Source organism: Sarcophilus harrisii, chromosome 5 (assembly GCF_902635505.1).
Source record: "Sarcophilus harrisii chromosome 5, mSarHar1.11, whole genome shotgun sequence".
NCBI classification, from domain to species: domain Eukaryota; kingdom Metazoa; phylum Chordata; class Mammalia; order Dasyuromorphia; family Dasyuridae; genus Sarcophilus; species Sarcophilus harrisii.
Genome location: NC_045430.1, coordinates 39,363,627 through 39,382,545, shown reverse-complemented (window position 1 = coordinate 39,382,545; position 18,919 = coordinate 39,363,627). Strand labels below are relative to the sequence as shown.

Here is an 18,919-nt window from a genome sequence, read left to right as displayed (position 1 = left end):
ACTGGCTTGTAGTTTGATTAGTTTGTTATTGTTGTTGTTCACTTATTTAAGTGGTGTCCAAATCTTCATCATCCTATTTAGAGTTTTTGGGCTAAGATACTGGAATGGTTTGCCATTTATTTTCCAGATCATTTTAAGAATGAGGAACCAAAGCAAATGGGGCTAAGTGACTTTTTAGACAGCTAGTAATCATCTGAAGACAGAGTTGAACTCAGGCCCAGGGCTCCATTCACTGTGCCATCTAGCTGCCCCTAAACATATTTCCCCATTTGTTCTTCAGTTGTTTTTGATGTATCTGGCCCTTTGTGATTCCATCTGGGGTATTCTTGGGAAAAAAATATTTTTTTTCTCATTTTACAGACAAGGAAACTGAGATAAACAAGGTTAAGTATGTCTGGGGTTAGATTTGAACTGAGGAAGAGGGGACATTGTGAATCTAGGCTTAGCACTCTATTCATTGCTCTACCTACATGCCTCTCAAACCACTCATAATTACCCACAATACCCTCTCCCAATTTATTCTTTCTTATATCCTAGTATTCATTTTAACTCCTGGTTTAAACAGTCAATAATAAACTGCACATAGATAACTGATTTTGAACTGACAGATATTTGTGTTCAGTTGTTTTCTAACTGTTAAGATACAGTTAATTTCAGGATTTTTGTTGTTGTTTTTGTAAGGTTCAGAACCAGTCATCTTCCATCTCTTCTCAAAGAAAAAATTCCTCATGAATTCTACCCAGTCTTCTAACTAGTGAAAAGAGCCCTATCTCTGAGCCACAAGTACTTGCTTACATCTCAGTTTTGCCACTTAATATTACTTGTATAACTTAATACTCAGTTTGTTTATCTGTAAAATGAGGGTGAGATGACCTGGGAGGTCTGTCCCAATGGTCAAATGAAGATGCTACTTTCTATGATTCTTGAATCTCCAACAGAAGATAGTCTATTAAACCTGAAGGCTTTCTAGGGCATCAGACCTACCAGAGATTCACTGCAGTGGTAGTGCCAGAATCAACCTCATGCCTTTAAGAGGCATTAGCAAAGAACTTCCATGAAAAATAAAACACACACACACACACACACACACACACACACCAATACATACATGCACAAATACATTTAGATATACTCACTTATTTTATTCAATTAAGTAGATGGTATAAGAATTTTTATAAAAAATTGAAAATTTGAGGAACACTGCCTAAACTTAAACATAAGGAAACTGCACAACTCTTTTGAAGAATTACCTTCCATTCTTCAACCTTTGCATTAACAGTAGCCATAATGGGATCATCGTCTTCATCTTTTTCTTTTAGAAGTTCTGTAAGTTCCTGTACCTGAAAATTACCAATTTGATAAATTTTGAAATGATATTTTATTCCAAATGTACAAATAAATCGGATATAGTAGATTTATATGTACTATTTCCTTATGTTAGCACAGACCAGATGAGTGAATTATCTCATCTGGGACTTTCCTATAGCAAAAAAATAAAAATAAAATCAAGGGTATGAACCCCAGCCCTGTTCATAATATGAAAAACAACTGCCCTGTTCATAATATGAAAAACAACTACATATTCATACATACTCATCACTGATATATATACAATATATTTATTTTTAAAATTAATTCAATTTACTCTAAATAGTTTGACCAAAGATTATTTTCTGATGGTGCTCTAGAGATCCATTTGTTTCTATCCATAACTAAAGGAAATTAATAAAATTTTGGCTTCATGTAGCAAGCTTCAAAAATCAACTATTGTGTCAAAATTACACCATTTCCTTCATACCATTATGTAAAAAGACAACCTCAGTTAAGCATAATTCTTGCCTGAAGCCTTTCTTTTTTTAACTGATCTATTAGAACATCATTCTGTTGAACAATAATTTTCATCCTATTGTATTTATCAGTCATCTTCTCCATTTCCTGCACTGATTCTTCCAGGTTCTTTTTCATTTCTTGATTTTGAATTTCAGTTTTCTCATTTGCTTCTGTTAAATTCTTTTAAAGATAAAAACCACAGAAAGAACAGAATGGATATTTGTGAACATAGTTAAATAATTTTAAATATTATAACTGAATTGTATTAATAAACTTTGGACCTTTTGAATAATCACTAAAGAAAAGACAATTCTATACAAATGTATATTTGAATGTAGGTGGACATTAAATGAAAGAAAAAATTTAAAATTGAGTAGAGAGGCCCTACTAAATGCTTCCCAATACAGGTATTAAAGTAAACCTAAACAAAATAGGCAAAGAGGGTAAAAGAAATACAGCATTTGTGGACTGACTTATTTCCTGTTTTTAAAGTGAGCATTTAAAAAATTCATGAAGTAATGCTAATCTGACAGGTTCCTCCATACCACCATGTATGAGAAAAAATAAATTATCGATGATTCTTACCTGAAGGTCTCAAATCATTGAAAGCTCAAGAATATAAAGTCCAAATCAAATTCATTTTAAAAAATCAGGAATACACCTTGAAATTTACTCTTAAAAAATCCAAAGAGCATTTTTTTTACCTGAATTATATCCAGATACTGAGCAAGTTCTGAATTATTTTTAGACAATTGTAATTGATAATCACTATCTTCTCTTCTGGACATAAGTGTTTCCTTTTGTGAATCTATTTGTTTCTGATAGTCAGTGATGTTTTGACAAAGCTGTTCATTCTGTATTAAAACCAAAGCCCCCCTAACACTTATTAAAATTACTTGCAATAAAATTATTATCTAAATAATGGCCCCAATGCTTTTCTTTAAATACCCAGATTTTTTAAATCCTTAAATCCTCATCTTTTTTTTTTAGATGTTTGTTTTCCAAAGAAGGATAGCAAAACAATTAACGAAAATAAAGAGATCAATATTTAAGGAGAAAGAAAAAAATAAAACAGTAATTGTACTATTCTAGATAATCAAAGAATGCAGTTTTAGTATTTATTAAAGAAAACAAGTAAAAGGTGACTATCTACCTTAAAGACAGATTAAAGAAATAATAAAAACAACAATTAAAATATTTTCAAAATTTGGGAGTTTTTAAGCAATTGTAACTTTTAACTGAGTGAATAAAATGAGTTAATAACAAGTTTGGTCATATGTTTTAGCCTGTCATCATAGAAATTACCATATAATAATCAATCCATAAACAAAACTTATCCATTTATTACTGAGTGTTGAGAATTGCTTAATGTCTCCATTTCTCATCTTATTTCTAAATCTTTGAGAAAATTTCAAATAAAAAAAATATTAACTTTGAAAAGAACAAGTGCTTAGAATACATGTTTTGAAAACAATCTGAATTCACTGAGGTACTACTAACTATTAGATTTTCAGGATGACCATCTACATATATAATGATATCACATTTTACCAACCTCTCTTCTTAATTTCCTGTTTTCATTTTCTGCCTCTTCATTAAGAAGAGCCAACTGGAATGATAAAAAGAAAGGTATTTATAAAACAAACAAAAATTAAAAAGCAATTTCATTATGAAAATTATAGTAGCAACCTTATGAAACTGAAATAAAATCCTTTAAAAACGTAGTTTTTACATGATGACTTCAATTTTATTTGAAATATGAATTTTAAATTGAACCTTTTGGAAACCACTTAGGAATTAGATGAAGTAAACAAACATAAGAACTACAGAGATGGGGGGGGGGGAATATATACATAAAAATATTGCTAGGGAAAAATGAATAACTGAAATGATTAGTTATTAGTTTAAGAACTACTGTTATCTGCTGAACCCCAAACACTTTTTACTCTGAACAAATATTAACTAAGGAAATAGCATTACTTAAAAAGATTTTTTTCAATGACATGGCTTCATTTGCAGTACTTATACCATATCAACTAAATGAGCAAATTGCTATGATTATAATAGTAAATTTTATTTTCTCATTCTCTAAAAATCTCCACTACAGACTCTAGAAATAGGAAAATTCCTACTCAACACTTCTTTTTTTCCTTCTCTGACCAGAGACAAGATCCCAAGCACTCATGCCAATGTGTTGCTAGCTCAACTGGAATCTATGGACTATTTACTAAAAGTGGAAATCTCTCAACAGGATTAAAGTCATGAGTCACTCTGTTTAATGGTATATATGTCAAGGATGCTCCCCTCATACTGTCACCCACTCTGTTTTCCTTAGGCAATATACCAGGGTTTATAGGAGAAACTATATTTGTGGTGCCTACCAGACATAGTCAGAGTTTGACAATACCTTAAACAGATATAATACTATGAGTGAGCCTTTCTTTACCATAAATAATGAATTGGATCCCTAATGGTAAAACTGCATACCCTTTAGTTGCTTACATGGTAAGTGAAGTGCTTTACAAATATTGTCTCATTGTATCCTTATAAAATCCTGGAGGATATGAGGCTCCCCATCTTACCAGTGAAGTAACTGAGGCAATGAGCTAAACATCTTGCTCAAGAGTGTGTGTCTAGCAAGGATTTGAAGCAGTCTGAACTCGTCTTCCAACTCCAAGTCCACCCACTGTCCACATATTTTTATATAATTCCCAACATACTTATTTTTAAAACAATAATTTTGTACATTTATTACCTCCATTTTAATAGATAAAGAAACCTAGTTTCAGAAATATTAAGTTATAGCCCAGGATTATAGAGGTACTGCCAATGGTAGGATTCAATCTTGTGACTCCAAGATCAGTCTTTTTTGCACATTTTGCTGTTTCTCAAAGGAAATGCCAAAAAAAAAAAATCCTACCTAAAGGCCAAGGAAAGACAAACTTCAGAGAAATATAAAGAATGTGAATGAAAGGCTCCTTACTTGTTCATTGACTTTTTTCTCTTTTTCCATCTCTTTTTCCATATCCTCTAATTCTCTGTGCTTCTGCTCCAATTGTATTTCTAGTTGATTAATTTTATCTCCCAAAAAACATGTATCCTGACCACCTGCAAACTGTTGTGCCACCTTAAAACAAAACAAAAATGTATTTATCTGAATACAATTTCTGAGATGAATAGCCAAATATAGTGACAAATCAGATTTGATTAATCAAAAGAACTTCAAAATCTGAAGTGATAGCAGTTAAGAAAAAAGATTAATTTAAAATTTTAACCTATTTTAGTGATTATATTTAAACTCATTAATTTAGCAGATTTCTTTTTATAATTTTCTTTTTTAATAGCAATTTATTTTTCCAAATACATGCAAAGATAATTTTCAACATTCACTTTTGCAAAACCTATGTTCTCAAAACTTTTCCCTTTTCTCTCTCTACCTCTTCCCCTGGACAGCAAGCAATCCAATACAGGTTTAAAATGTGCAATTCTTCTCAACATATTTCTGTATTTGTCATACAGACATGTATGTAGTCTAAGAAAAAATCAGACCAAAAGGGGAAAGAAAACACAAGAAAGAGAAAATAAAGCAAGCAAAGAAACAAGTCACAACAACAAAAGTGAAAAATACTATGCTTTGATTCACATTCTTTCTCCATAGTTCTCCTTATGAATGAGGATGGCATGTTCTATCACAAGACTATAGGAATTAGCAAACTTTTTTAGTGGCTCTAACTAAAATCTTTGCTTAAAAGTCCCTATTTTTCAAACTGTTCCAGGAAACAATCCAAATTAGTTTCATGAAGAAAAGAAGTATTAATAGCAAATTTGTATACTTTACAATATGCATTTCTCAGTAAGCACCATTGAACAGAAATGAAATATCACCAGATTGGTCAAACCCAATTACAGGATTCACACAATGATGCTCAAGTGATCTAGAATCAATCATTGTAGGTAATATATTTGTGCTCAATCTTACACACATTAGGTGCCAACACAATTTTTATAAACAATGAAGGTTACTCCCTTCAAAGAAACTGATTTTGCTAAATATGAACACAATGAGGTTTATGAAATTTCCCAATCGAGAATAACAGATTTCATATTAATGATAAAGATGTGACTAACATTGCATGACAGACATACCTCAAGCTCATTTTCCAGTTTCATAACTTTAGTTTTTAACTGATTTCCTGTTGAAAGAAACCAGAACAAACATTTAACTTCACTAAATTTACTAAGAAATACATGTTAAAATCTATTTTTTCTGTCACCAGAAAAATATGAGGGTGTTTTTTTCAGTCAGATGAAAACTATCAGAAAAAGTTGTTGGTATGATAGTAAGTAACATAGTAGGTAGTCAATCACAATGCTCAAACTTAAATGCACATTTTCTGACCCGAATTAAGCCAATTCTTTGTGGAGTCAAGGAAATTAATTCCTCCCTCATTATTCATTTTAAACTTTTTTTTTTTGCCAGGTACTCACCAAATTTGGCCTGTTCTTCTCTAGCTTTTTCTACTTTTTCTGAAGCTAATTTCATTTTTTGGGCTTTCATCTAAACATAATAAAAGGGATGCAACATGATTTGTTATCCACTTTAGAGGGACTGGTTTGGATTCCCTTTGACACTTTACCCCCATAAATGATAAGTAACTATCAAGTTGCAGAGATAATTCCTTTGTGATATTGCCACTTTTTCTTTTCAAACTGCTACATCTTCTACAACCTTAATGTTTCCAGCCAGGCCATTGCAGGAGCCTCAGAACAAGATGATCTGTCTCCTGTCAGAATCCTCTCAATCTGATCTAGAAACAAGTACTTGAATATGCTAATATTTCACAGCTATTTTCTGCCTTTCTGATATCTGAGGGACTTACATGACAAAAGAATCTGAAGAAAAGGGAAATTTTCTAGGTAGGCTGATGAGGTTGAGAGGATCCCTCTCTGTTCAAGGACCAAACAGGCTTTTCTTACACTTTTACCAGGGGAAAATGTAACTGATGACATTCAGGAAGCAAATTTCCCTTGAAATTTTGTATGAATTTGCCTCCAAATATTAGACAATGCTAAGAAACAGAGAGAGAAATCCAATCTACTTCAAACCAAATACAAAAGGAGTCAAAATAAAATAAAACCCCCTTTTCCCTGGAAGTGTTCATCACACTAGTTTCTTGTTCTGTATTACAGCACCTTACAAATGTCAAATTAATCCTCCTACAACAGAGTTCTGAAAGACAGCATACCATAAGCTATTACATGGTAACGACTTCCTTATTAAAGCCATCTTGTAAATTAAAGTAATTATGCCACAATAATAACTGGCATTCACATAACTATTGAAATATTACAATATGTTTCACAAATATGACTTCATTTGATCCTCTCAATAATCTGTGGGATAGGCCCTAAATATAAGCTTTGAGATGGAAATTTTCTACATATCCAGAAAACCAGGGAGAGTCAGTGGGGAACAGAACAAAGACTACCAGAGCCAGAAGACCTGGTGCTGCATCTTGGCTCTGAATGACCTTGGATGCTATGGATCTATTTCCCCAACTATAAGATTAATGAAGAGACTGGACTAAATAGTTTCAAAAGGCTAACTCAAACTCTAAATCTAATGATGATATCATTATTTTATTTTCCTATTCAAAAATCTCTACAAAATCTGTCCTAATTATGGACAGAATAAAATCTAGAGATTCAAGGTCCCTCACAATCCAGTCTCATCCTATCTATTTTATACAAGTTCAACTAAACCACATACTGACAGCAAACACAATAGTTCTGCTTCTAGGATTTGGTACTAAGCATCCCTTCAGTACCATCTCTGTTCTTCCTTCCTTAACTCAGTCAAAACATCAGAAGAAGTAGGGATTATTTTATTTTTTATCTTTATATGCAGTATATAAAATTGCACACTGAGTACCTTGTACTACAATTCAAATCTTTTCAAGAGCTCCAAACTCCAGTGACATCTCCCTTCTTTTAAACTCTTGTAGCCTATTGTCAATATGGTGATTGAATTAAATTGGATAATGTTTGTAAAAAATACTTAGGAGTGGCTGGAACACAGTAAGTGCTCTATAAATGCTTATTCCCTTCCTTTTTCTTCCCTCTCGTTATCATCTGTATAATTCTGGAGGCATTCAGGGAACCTTTAGAATTAATCCTTTTATCTCTTATTTCTCTCCAGATGGAATATAAATTCCCTACTATGATTTTGTAATTTCAGTGTCTAGCATGGTGTCTGGAACCAAACAGTAATAATTAGAGTGTGTTTTTCACTCTACAAAGCATTTTTTATATATTATCTCTTTTTGTCTGAAAGTTCCTTCTGACTACTTTGTGGGTTTCTATCTTCTCCCTCCCCCTTAAAAATGGGTATCCCACATGTCTGTGAATGGAGCCAGGTAATGGTCTCTCAAAAAGTCTATGAGATGGAGGAGTCATACTTTTGGCTCAATTTGCAGGCTTGTCACATGATTCCCAGGGGTCTGAAAGGCAAGCTTCAGTAAGTGATATGACGTGATGTGAACACACAGGAAGCAGACAACATTGTTGATTATTGGTTAATAACAGTTACCTCCTTTTTAGTCAGTCCAATGAAAAGACGGGTCTTTTGCTATTTAACCAGATTTACTGTTTCTGCCAGACCAGGACAGGCACATGCTGGAAAATGGGAGCTGATGTGTGCCTAGGTATGGTTGGGCCTCTACTGGCAAGGACTGAATAAATGCTTTCTGTTTATATCTGAAGATGTCTCAGATTAGTTAATTTGGGCAAGGGGGTCTAGCACATCTCTATCCTGGCCCAGTTCTTCTTTCTCTCTCTCACTTGGAAATAACATTCAATTTTAACGTTTCAGTGATTACTTCTATAAAGAACACACGCACATTTTCACCTCTAATAGCATCATCTCTCCACAGCTCTAGTTCCATATTTATCTACTGACTATATTTCTAGATGTTCTAGTAGCTCCCAAACTCAACTTCTCCCCCAAAATTTATGCCTATTCCCTACCCTTGTTACTTCTATGAAGAATCCCACCAGACTCCCAGGTATCAAGGCTCAATGTCAATTATCTTTTATTTTCCTTGTCCTTCACCTCACACCCAGTCAATTGCCAAACCCTGTCAATTCAATCTCCACAATGTTCTGGGTTTCCATTCTCTTTTCCACTACTACTGTTGTTGAAAGATCCTAGTTCAGGTCTTCATAATCTCTCCTGGTCCATAGTGCTAGTCTTTTATGAGTGTTATTGCCCTCATTATCTTCCCTCTTTCAGTTACTTCAGTAAGCTTCCTAATATACTTTGTCAATTCTTACTTTAAAAACTTTCAGTGGCTCCTTCTTGTCTCCCATATCAAGCATTCTTGATCCTGCTATTAACCCACCATAATCGAACTTCAATCTAATTGTATGTATGCTTTTCTTATTTCATTTCCATAATGTCCTCTATGTTCCAGTTACAAAAGATTATATACTGCTGTTCCTATCTCACTTTCTCCCATCTCCTGGCCTCTATCATAATGTCTCCTAAACTAAGAGTTCTTAAACTTTTTTCACTCACAACCTCTTTGTGCCTAAGAAATTTTTATATGACCCAAGTATAGAAGTATATAAAATAAGTATATAAAGCAAACATTTACTGATAATAAACCATAATTTTATGACCCCCACATTCAGTTACACAACCCCATATAGGATCACAATCCACAGTTTAGGAAGCTTTGCCCTAGGCCAAAAATTGATTCTCTCCAAATCTATTTCTTCAAAGTGAAATATCTTCTGGAAAATCAATTTTATTTCTATTTATTTATTTATTTTTGCTGAGGTAATTTGGGTTAAGTGACTTTCCCAAGGTCATACAATTAGGAAGTATTAAGTGTCGGAGACCAGATTTGAATTTAAGTTCTCCTGAATTCACTATTGGTGCTCTATCCAGTTTCACCTAGCTGCCCTCAAAACTCATTTTTTAATCAGTCAAATAGTTAAATCAATAAAAAATAATAGTAAAAGGATCCCTCCAATTCTAACAATTCAGAATATTACTCCTACACAAGGCTTCCTAGAGCCCTCCAACTGTAAGTGGATTCCTCCCACTTCAAATCTTATCACTATCAAATTGTTATTCCAGTAATATCTATATATGTGACAGTCCATCTCCCCTTTTTATTCCTATTGTCTTGTAAAAATAGGAATTTAATGAATGTTAATAGAGTTGAGTTTTATTAATGTGTGTTGAGTGCATTATATGAGGTATAGTTTAAATTCCAGTAAGAATTATTTTGCTTGATACAAACCTTCATTAAAGATTGAGTAATTTGGAAAAGATGGACCACATTTTCTTGATTTTCATCTTTTAGGTCTCTTACTTCAACCTATATAAACAAAGTAGCAATCATTATTCATTATTCCTTTTTTTTTTTAAAAAAAATCATTGATACTTTTATTCTATCCTCCCCTCACTGAACCTTTTCTTGAGACAAAGAAAAAGTAAATAAGCAAAAATACACAATAGAATAATGTTATTTGTTGAGTATATATAGTATTGCATTTCTAATATTCCCTCAGTTCTTCCCTGAGGAAGAAGATATGTTTATTATCAGTTAATGAGAATTATTTTTTGCATAAAACTTAAATCAATCAAAAAATAATAGAAAAAGGATCCCTCCAATTCTAACAATTCAGAAGTCCATGACTTTTAGTGTATTTTACTTTAACCATGAATATTTTAATATATTTTTAAAAATACCTTAGAGAGAGAAACCAGTAAATCATCTGCTAATTCTTCTTGGAGAGGCAAATCATCTGGGCTAACTCTCCATAATGTTTTCCAATCCAAAGACATCTTGATTTCATTCACTGTTGTCTACAACAATATGTACACATCAGCATATTCACAATAAACATAACAATGAATATAAAATTCGATTTCTTAACGGTCATCCCAGAAGAGGTGAAGTTCCATGATATGCTGGGAACCTTCGCACAAATACACACACAACCCCAAAACAGCAAAGTGGGTAAAATGTATTAAAACAAAATTAAGAGCTCAGCTAGAATTAGAAGTAATTGGGTATAGTAAAGAAATGCTATATTTCGAGTTACAGGACCTGGGTTCATATCTTGACTTTGCCATACACCTGTTTCACCCTGGCTGTCATTTAACCTACTTGGGTCTTAATTTCTCAAATGTGAAATGAGGCAGTTGGACTAAGTGAGAGAGAAAAATTTTTTTCTAGATCTAAATTTCTTTCTACTACAGATCTGAACAGTGATTTGAAAAAAAAAAAAAAAGAGAGAGAGAGAGAGATCAGTTGGACATTCTCCTGAACTCCAAAAGGAAAAACTATGAGCAATAGAATTGCAAAAAAAGCTGAACTTTTTGTTTTTGTTTTTTTAAAGCTGAACTTGTTAAGGAAAAATTTCTTAACTATGAGAACTGTAGCAACAACACTAATTTAGTTTAGACTTAGTGATCAAGGTAAATTTTGCAAAAAAAAAAAAAAAAAAAAAATGGGACAAAGAGTGAAACACATTATTTGCTGTAAAAATTTAGCACCCACGGAATACCTAACAACACATGACCAGCTAGGTATAATTAGATTAGAAATCCACCATCTTTCATGGATTAACAGACAGCAAATGTCCATATTATATGGAACTCCAAATGTCCTAGAGAACTCCACCAACACTGGAACAGGAATCATCACAGACCAAACTGTTGCCTACCATGTCCCAAATATTATTCATAAATATGTTTTTAATAGACACTGCCACCACAAATACTCAAACTCTAAACACATGAAACAAAAAGCTTTTATAGCATAGAGACCTGGTTTAATCACAATCAAGTGTAAATGGGGCTAAATACTACCATTTCCTATTGTCCTATCCTCTACTACATTTGTACAGATGAGGATTTTAGGATGCCAACAATTCAGATGGATAGTGTGTCAAGCCTGGAGTCAGGAAGTTAAAACCTGGCCTGACAACTACTAGCTGTGTGACGCTGAGCAATTCACTTAACCCTGTTTGCCTCAGTTTCTCCATCTGTAAAATGAGCTGGAAAAGAAAACGACAAATCACTCTAGTTTCAGGGCAAAGAAAACCCCAAATAAGAAAACACTCTGAATAAACAATAACCCACACAAAGATAGTAATCACAAAATATAAATTCATATATTTACAATGGCAAGTAATTTTATTTTATTTTGTTCTTCACAACAGCCCTGTCAGGAACTATTAGTACACCGGTTTTACAGATGGAATAACTGAAACTCAGGGCAACAACAATTTACAGGATTCTTCCTAACTTCAACACTTTTTACACTCCCACCTGTTGCCTCTCTCCAAACGTTGTCCCAAGAAGTAGTTACATTTTGAGGTGGGATGATCCCTACTAAGAAAAGACGTTCAGAAGATTCCTTATCAGGAGCCCCGAGGAAGTCCCTGTCCTTCAGGAGGAGAAGGAACGAACTGTGGCTCACTGAGCTGGGGGAAAGCGGTGTGTGCGCGCGCTCCTCACACTCACGCTCGGCGCTTGCACATGCACGCTGCCCTAGTTCCTCAGCCTGGCTGCAGTCTGAGGCAGGAAGAACCCAACGCTCCCCCAGCCCCCTGGACCCGCGGCGCTGAAGCGGATCCAGAAGGAATTAAGTGATTTGCAGTCTGAGTCAGCGCTATGCAGGAGCTGTGGGAGATGACCGGTTCCACTGGCAAGTCACTATTATGGGACCTCCTGACAGTGCATATCAAGGTGGAGTTTTTTTTCTCACTGTAAATTTCCCTACAGACTATGCTTTTAAGCCACCAAAGATTGCTTTCACAGAAAAAATCTACCACCCAAACATAAATAATAATGGAAGTATTTGTCTTGACATCCTGAGGTCACAATGGTCAGTTGCTGTGACTGTATCGAAAGTTTTGCTGTCCATAGGTTCTCTACTTTGTGATCCAAATCGGACCCCTTAGTACCAGATATTGCACAAATATATAAATTAGACAACGGAAAATATAACAGACATGCCAGAGAATGGACTCAGAAATATTCAATGTAAATTGGAAGCTTTTTTCCCCTATATCCCACAGTACTTAAATTCTAGGTTTTTTTCAATATTAGAAGAACCGAAAATTCCAGTTTTTTAATTCCATTTTTTACCCATTTGAAATGTGTTTCTGGAGCAAGACAAAACTTCCGAAAATAACCTTAAAACTGTGATGAGAGTATTTATCCTTTTGTATGCTTTGCAAAAGATATTTATTATGGTTTTTATGATACTTGGACATCTGCATCTTCAGCTTACAAAATCCACAGTGCAGATGTAAAGCAACTAAATTAATTTTTGTTGATACTAGATGTTTTTACATGAGATGCTGTATTTGTCTAAGATGTCAGTTTTATAAATTTGTATTCAGATTTCACTTTTTTGTTAGGTCACTGTATGATTTGTATTTTTTTTTACAGTATAAACTAAATATATTTTATTTACCTTGTAGACGTTCTCTTCCTGTGCACAGTCTTGACAAAGTACAACTGCTAGTAATGAAACGAATGAACGCTTTGTCTCCTCTTGCTTAGGATATTCCGTAGACTACAGATTTTAAAAACTTAACATAGTGTTTTACACTAATTCTCATTCTACACTAATTCTCAGAATGCTTATAATAGAGAAACACTTGTTCTGGTTTTGTTGCATATTTGATTTTATTAGAATGTGAACTAATTGCACTGCTAAGTAGGAAGATGTGTAACTTTTATTTGTTGCTATTCACATTTTATTTTTTTCATACGTACGGGCAATATAATATTCTCACGGACCTTTTACAGATCTTACTGTAGCTTTTTCCATATAAATAAAATGCTTTTTCTACTTAAAAAAAAAAAAAAAAGAGGATTCCTTATCGAATCAAATCCTGAAGCATTCATATCTATTACATGCCAAGGGATGGAGCTAAATCTGGGGTAAATAAAGGAAGGCAATTCAATCCACAGCCCCAAGGAGGTCCCAGTCTGAGTAGTGGGGAGGGACATCAGCAGAAAGCAACAACGTTACACACCAGCTACAAGCAAGACGCTTTGTAACTGATGGCGGAGCGACGGCATCTCCCCAAGCCCTGGGGATGAGATGCTGATAGAGACCTTGGAGGAAGCCAGGGGCCAGAGGTGGGGCAGGTGAATAGTCGGGTCCTGGGGGAGGGTCAGTAAAAACTCTCAGTCCGGCTCTCACCAGCAGTGATTGGAGGTGGTGATGGGGATCACTAAGTTAAGGAACCTCCCACAGCACGGGCAGTGATGCTTATTAGCATCACTCTGGTCTTCTCAGGAAGAAATCGCGGATTCAGAGAACAAGGCATCTTCCGAGATGCCACCGTGGTTCGCCTCCCGCACTCCCACTCCTCCAGACTGACTCCTAATGCGGGACTGGAGAAGCGGCATCCTCCCTTCGGCTGCCTCACGTGCTGCACTATCGGGGCAGGGGCACGTAGCGGGGAAAGGGAGGGAGAGTCGGGGAACCCGACTCACTGCGCTGACCAGTGTCTGGAGGTGGCGACGGGAAAGTCCGCAGGGCGCCCGCCCCCGGGGAGGAGGCTTCTGTCTTTCCTCAACCTGTGCCGCGCCCGTGCCGCGCCTTCACCACTGGTCTACTCCTGAGGGAGGTGGTGGGGGCGGCAGCGGATGCTAGGCGACCAGATTGTCCCCACCAGGTCTCATGGGTCTGTGCAGTGCGCTCTATTCCTGCCCGTGCCGGTCCCAGAGTCAGGGCGGCCGAGCCTACATTTCTCGATTGCGGTAAGTGACTAGCCCGATATATAGAAAGTAAGAGTAAGAGTTAAAATGTGAATACAGGCCCTCTAATTTTAGAGTAGGAAGGAGTCAAAAGGTAGGATTGCATAGGCAAAGCAGATAACAAAAGAATATCGAAACCACAAGAGACTTTGGGAGACCCCTGCTAAAATCTAAATGTACTTACATTAATAAAATTTTAGCACAGCTGCTAGTCCATCAACCTTCCCAGTAAATGAAATGAGGTTGGTTTTGTACTGAAGATAAATACAAAAGAGTGTCACAGACCTGCAAGTACAGCATCAGGAAGGCAACATAGGCAGAAATGTTAAGGAAAAATAGAAAGCTTTTTTTTTTTTTTTAGTTCTTTTAGATTTGAGAAGAAAAACAAAGAAAATATAAACCTACTGCATGAGGTATAAAGGGCAACTCTCAGAGTTGTGTAAGTGGAAGGAATTTGTAATAGTAAGGCACTATATAAATATCAATTAATATTATTTTTAATTGACCTGTAATATCTGAATGAGACTTTGAAACCTCAAGACTCTCCACAGACCTCTGCCACTTTCACATATACCCATAAAATAGCTCATACATAAATTCTTCCAAAAGACTTAGCTACAAATCAAACTATTTGAGGGACATTTTGGCTTAATACAAATACAAATCTAATTAACTTTGTTGATGTGAAATCTTTAAAATTCAGCCATATATGCTTTTTTCCCCCCCAGGGAAGAAAAGGATAAATTATAAATAAATAGATACCTTATTTATGCCCTGTTGGCCTGAATGGACAGAAGTCCTAGCAAAGTCATGACTAAGCCATGAGGATAAAACAGAGAAAAGAAACCCCAAAGAGAAAAGGAATTATTAATGATGGAGTGGGAAAGAGAATCATCTAGTTTTACAGATTGGGTGGGAATGGGGTACAATATGATAAACATGAAGTAAGAAAGCACACTCTCAGCACAATTGCATTAGTGTGAAAATTCACCAGAACGCTAGGAACAGGGAGGGGAGGGAAGGAAAGGAAGAGGTCAATGGCTGTGGCTGAAGAAGGAAGAGTCAAGGAGAAAGAGCAGAACAAAGAAAACATGTAGGCTAAGCGTGCTGCCCCCTTCTGAAAGAAAGGCTAAGCCATCCTACAGTGTTCCCCAAATACTTTGGGCTTTGATTAGAAAGTTAGTACATATTGTCAGCCTGGAAGGACTGGGGGGAAAGTGCTGTTTGCCTTCTCCCATTATTCTTCTTATCCTATGAAGGCAAGGCATCAGGCACATGAAAGAAAGGCTGACAAATCCTACCAATTCACAGCTTAGTAATTCTGGTAAAATACACATTGTTTGCTTTGAGAGAAAAGAATTCCATGTGGAGTTGTCATCAAGTCCCATTTTCTTGAGACTGAGGGATAAAATTGTAGCTTTCATATTTCAAGCCAAAGCCAGATAAGACACATTCTTATGTTATACTATCCCTTCAGGGACAGAAAAAGCTTGGAGCAGAATGATTTTACCCATCCTCAAATGAAAATCTCTTTATCCACTCCCTACATTCAGTGCCTGGAAGTCTTTTTCTTTTAGTCTTTTACTGTGGGGTATGATCAGTAACATTAACAAGCTGAGAAACAAGATGTCACTAGTTCTGATATTATGACTGCATAAACAAGCAGTCTAGCTTCTGACATTGATCAGTATTTTTCCTTGTGACCTCATTTTTCTAATAATGAGATACAAAGAAATCCTAATTGACTTTCAGGTAATTACAATTTTATGGTAAAAAAAAAATTGGATTGAGTTTTAGTTTTTGGTTTGGTTCCCCAAAAAAAATAACAGAATATTTGCCCTAATTAGTGTTAGCTTTAAAAAACAAAGCAAATGAACAAAAAAATTGAATATCAGTTTCTGTTTCTTTTTATGAAGTTTAGTACTTTTAGATATAAAAGAACTAATCTACAGTTTTAGAAAACTTTTCTGCTTTTTTCATTATTCTGTGGTATTTTGGTATTTTTCTAAATACCAATAACGTACAGAATTCAGAAAAAAAGTGGTAAGTTACTAATATGCAATGAGTGCAAAGATGTTAAAACTGCTGTTTTATTGCTCTCATTAACATTAGTTAATGACTTTTCTCTCATATTTTGTAGCAAATGATTATTTACTCTTACATATACTTTTGAGGTTGGAAGATAAATATATATATATATATATTAATTTTAAAGATTTTATAGAACAAACAGTGTGATTTAATGTCTTTGCTTGGAGGAGGGTCATGCAGAAAAATAATTATTTTAAAGCAAAAAATGCACATTAATAAGTTTCTGGTCCTTCTTGGATACATAATTAAATGATCTTTGTGAACACTATTTCAGATACCAAAGAGTATGGGAGAAAATAGTTTAGATTGGGATGAGGAAGATTTGAATGGATATCATGAAAATGAAGTAAATGTGGATTGGAGAAATCTGTGAGAGGTGGGGAAGATAGGGAAAAAAACATATCTCTGAAGAAGGGAAATATAATATCTTTTTATTTCTGTAAAAGGGATTAAAGGAGAGTGAGAGAAAGGTATTAGGAAATAAGTGAGAAAAGGGGGAAAATTTGAAATAGGTTTTTGTAAGTCAGGCAGCATAAATGATTTATATTGTACCACTACAACAGCAACAAAAATATCATATCACAGCAGACTGAAAAATGATCAGGAAATCCAATGAGAAATTAAAGTGATTTCTTCTGACTCAGAAGCATGTAAAAAATCTGCAAGAAGCCCAGTTGGTAATAGGAAAGGATTCAAACAGCAAAGTCAATGCCAGCACAGGAAACTAAGCCTAATAGCCTCTCAGAAAGACCAAAGACTACTCCAAGATCCTTATAGTGGTCGTGCTAGTATTACCATTAATATTAGCAACAGTAGCATTAATTAGAACTTTGAGTTTTACAAAGCAATTTACGTTATTTTACTTGAGATAACCAGACTCAGTCTTCAGAGGCAGAAAGAACAGGGCACTCCTCTAGACTGATTAGACAGTTACAATATGGACTTGAAAATGACTGGTGGCACTCAGGTTGGGACACTTCAAGGCCAGGGGTTCTGGATTTTTAACTCTTTGTCCTAAACTTTGGGCCCTCACCATCCAACTTTCTGAATATTAAAGATTCAGGGGATACTAGACCTGGGAAATAAAGTCAGTGCAGGGATGCATATGAATTAAGTTGAGAACAAGCAAATCCAGCCCACTTCATCCAAAAGTGCAGAAAAAGGACAAAGCCTAGTGCTGGAGCAGAGTAGGACTAAGACTGGAGAAATGAATATATGGAAGATGATAAGGATCAGTATAAATGATTATTGTTGATTGAAAGATTTGCAAAAATCTTGCTTAGAAGAAAGTAATGCTATAACTAATTACAGAGACTCAAAGGAAAAACGTAATTTTTATATGAGTACCTATAAGAAATGAAGCAAGAGAGAAACTACACAGTAAAAACTGTGGAGAAAAGAATTTAAAACAATAATTTGTATTATTTTATTTTTAGATTATTTTTAGTTCAGAATTTCCCAAGTATATATAAAATTTTTTTTTAATAATCATTTTAAAAAAATTTGAGTTCCAGATTCTCTCTTCTCACCCTTCCCCCTTCCTTGAAAAGGCAAATACTTATGAGATCATGCAAAATACTTCCATTTTAGCCATGTTACAAAAAAAAGGACACAAAAAACAAAGAAAAATACAGAAAAATTTAAAAGTATGTTTCAGTATGCATTCAGAGTGCATTCTTTTTCTGAAGGTAGATAGCATTTTTCATCAAGGGTCCATTGGAATTATCTTGGATCATTGTCTTGATCAGAATAGCTAAGGTGTTCATGGTTGATCACTCTATAGTGCTGCTGATAACTGTACAATGTTCTTCTGGTTCTGCTCACTTCAGTTTGCATCAGTTCATATAAGTCTTCCCAGGGTTTTCTGAAATCATCTTGCTTGTCATTTCTTATAGCACAATATTATTCTATCACAATCATATACTTCAGCTTGATCATCTATTCCATAGTTAATGGACATCCCCTCAATTTCCAATCCTTTGCCTCCATTCACAAAAAAGTTGCTGTGTATACCCTTTAAAGTAACTACTAATAGAATAAAATATTTAGGAATTTATCTGCCTTTGGATAGAGTTCCAAATTGTTCTCCAGAATGGATAGTTGAGTTCATAACTCCACCAACAATGCATTTGTGTTTCTATTTTTCCACATTTTCTTTTTTCTGTCATGTTAGCCAATCTCATCAATGTGAAGTAGCAT

The 18,919-nt window shown here is 34.8% G+C and overlaps 1 protein-coding gene and 1 pseudogene across 3 annotated transcripts in view; one reads left to right on the top strand and one right to left on the bottom strand.

The window, feature by feature from the left end:
* The window catches only part of LOC105750666 (centrosomal protein of 290 kDa-like), a 33,666-nt gene extending 21,341 nt beyond the window's left edge, over window positions 1-12,325 (bottom strand). The window contains exons 1-8 of one of the 3 annotated variants that reach the window (XM_031938320.1): window positions 12,179-12,325; window positions 10,592-10,708; window positions 10,140-10,217; window positions 5,977-6,023; window positions 4,814-4,957; window positions 3,386-3,439; window positions 1,840-2,010; window positions 1,251-1,340 (exon numbers count right to left, since the gene is read on the bottom strand). In XM_031938320.1, coding sequence (XP_031794180.1) covers window positions 1,251-1,340; window positions 1,840-2,010; window positions 3,386-3,439; window positions 4,814-4,957; window positions 5,977-6,000 — 483 coding nt within the window. In that variant the 5' untranslated portion in view covers window positions 6,001-6,023; window positions 10,140-10,217; window positions 10,592-10,708; window positions 12,179-12,325. Of the gene's footprint in view, window positions 1-1,250; window positions 1,341-1,839; window positions 2,011-3,385; window positions 3,440-4,813; window positions 4,958-5,976; window positions 6,024-6,318; window positions 6,392-10,139; window positions 10,218-10,591; window positions 10,709-12,178 lie in introns of those variants that run through there. The other 2 variants (XM_031938319.1, XM_031938318.1) reach the window with 2 other exon arrangements.
* Window positions 12,326-12,374: 49 nt separating this feature from the next.
* On the top strand, window positions 12,375-12,945 carry LOC100934198 (annotated as a pseudogene).
* The last annotated feature ends 5,974 nt before the right edge of the window (window positions 12,946-18,919 follow it).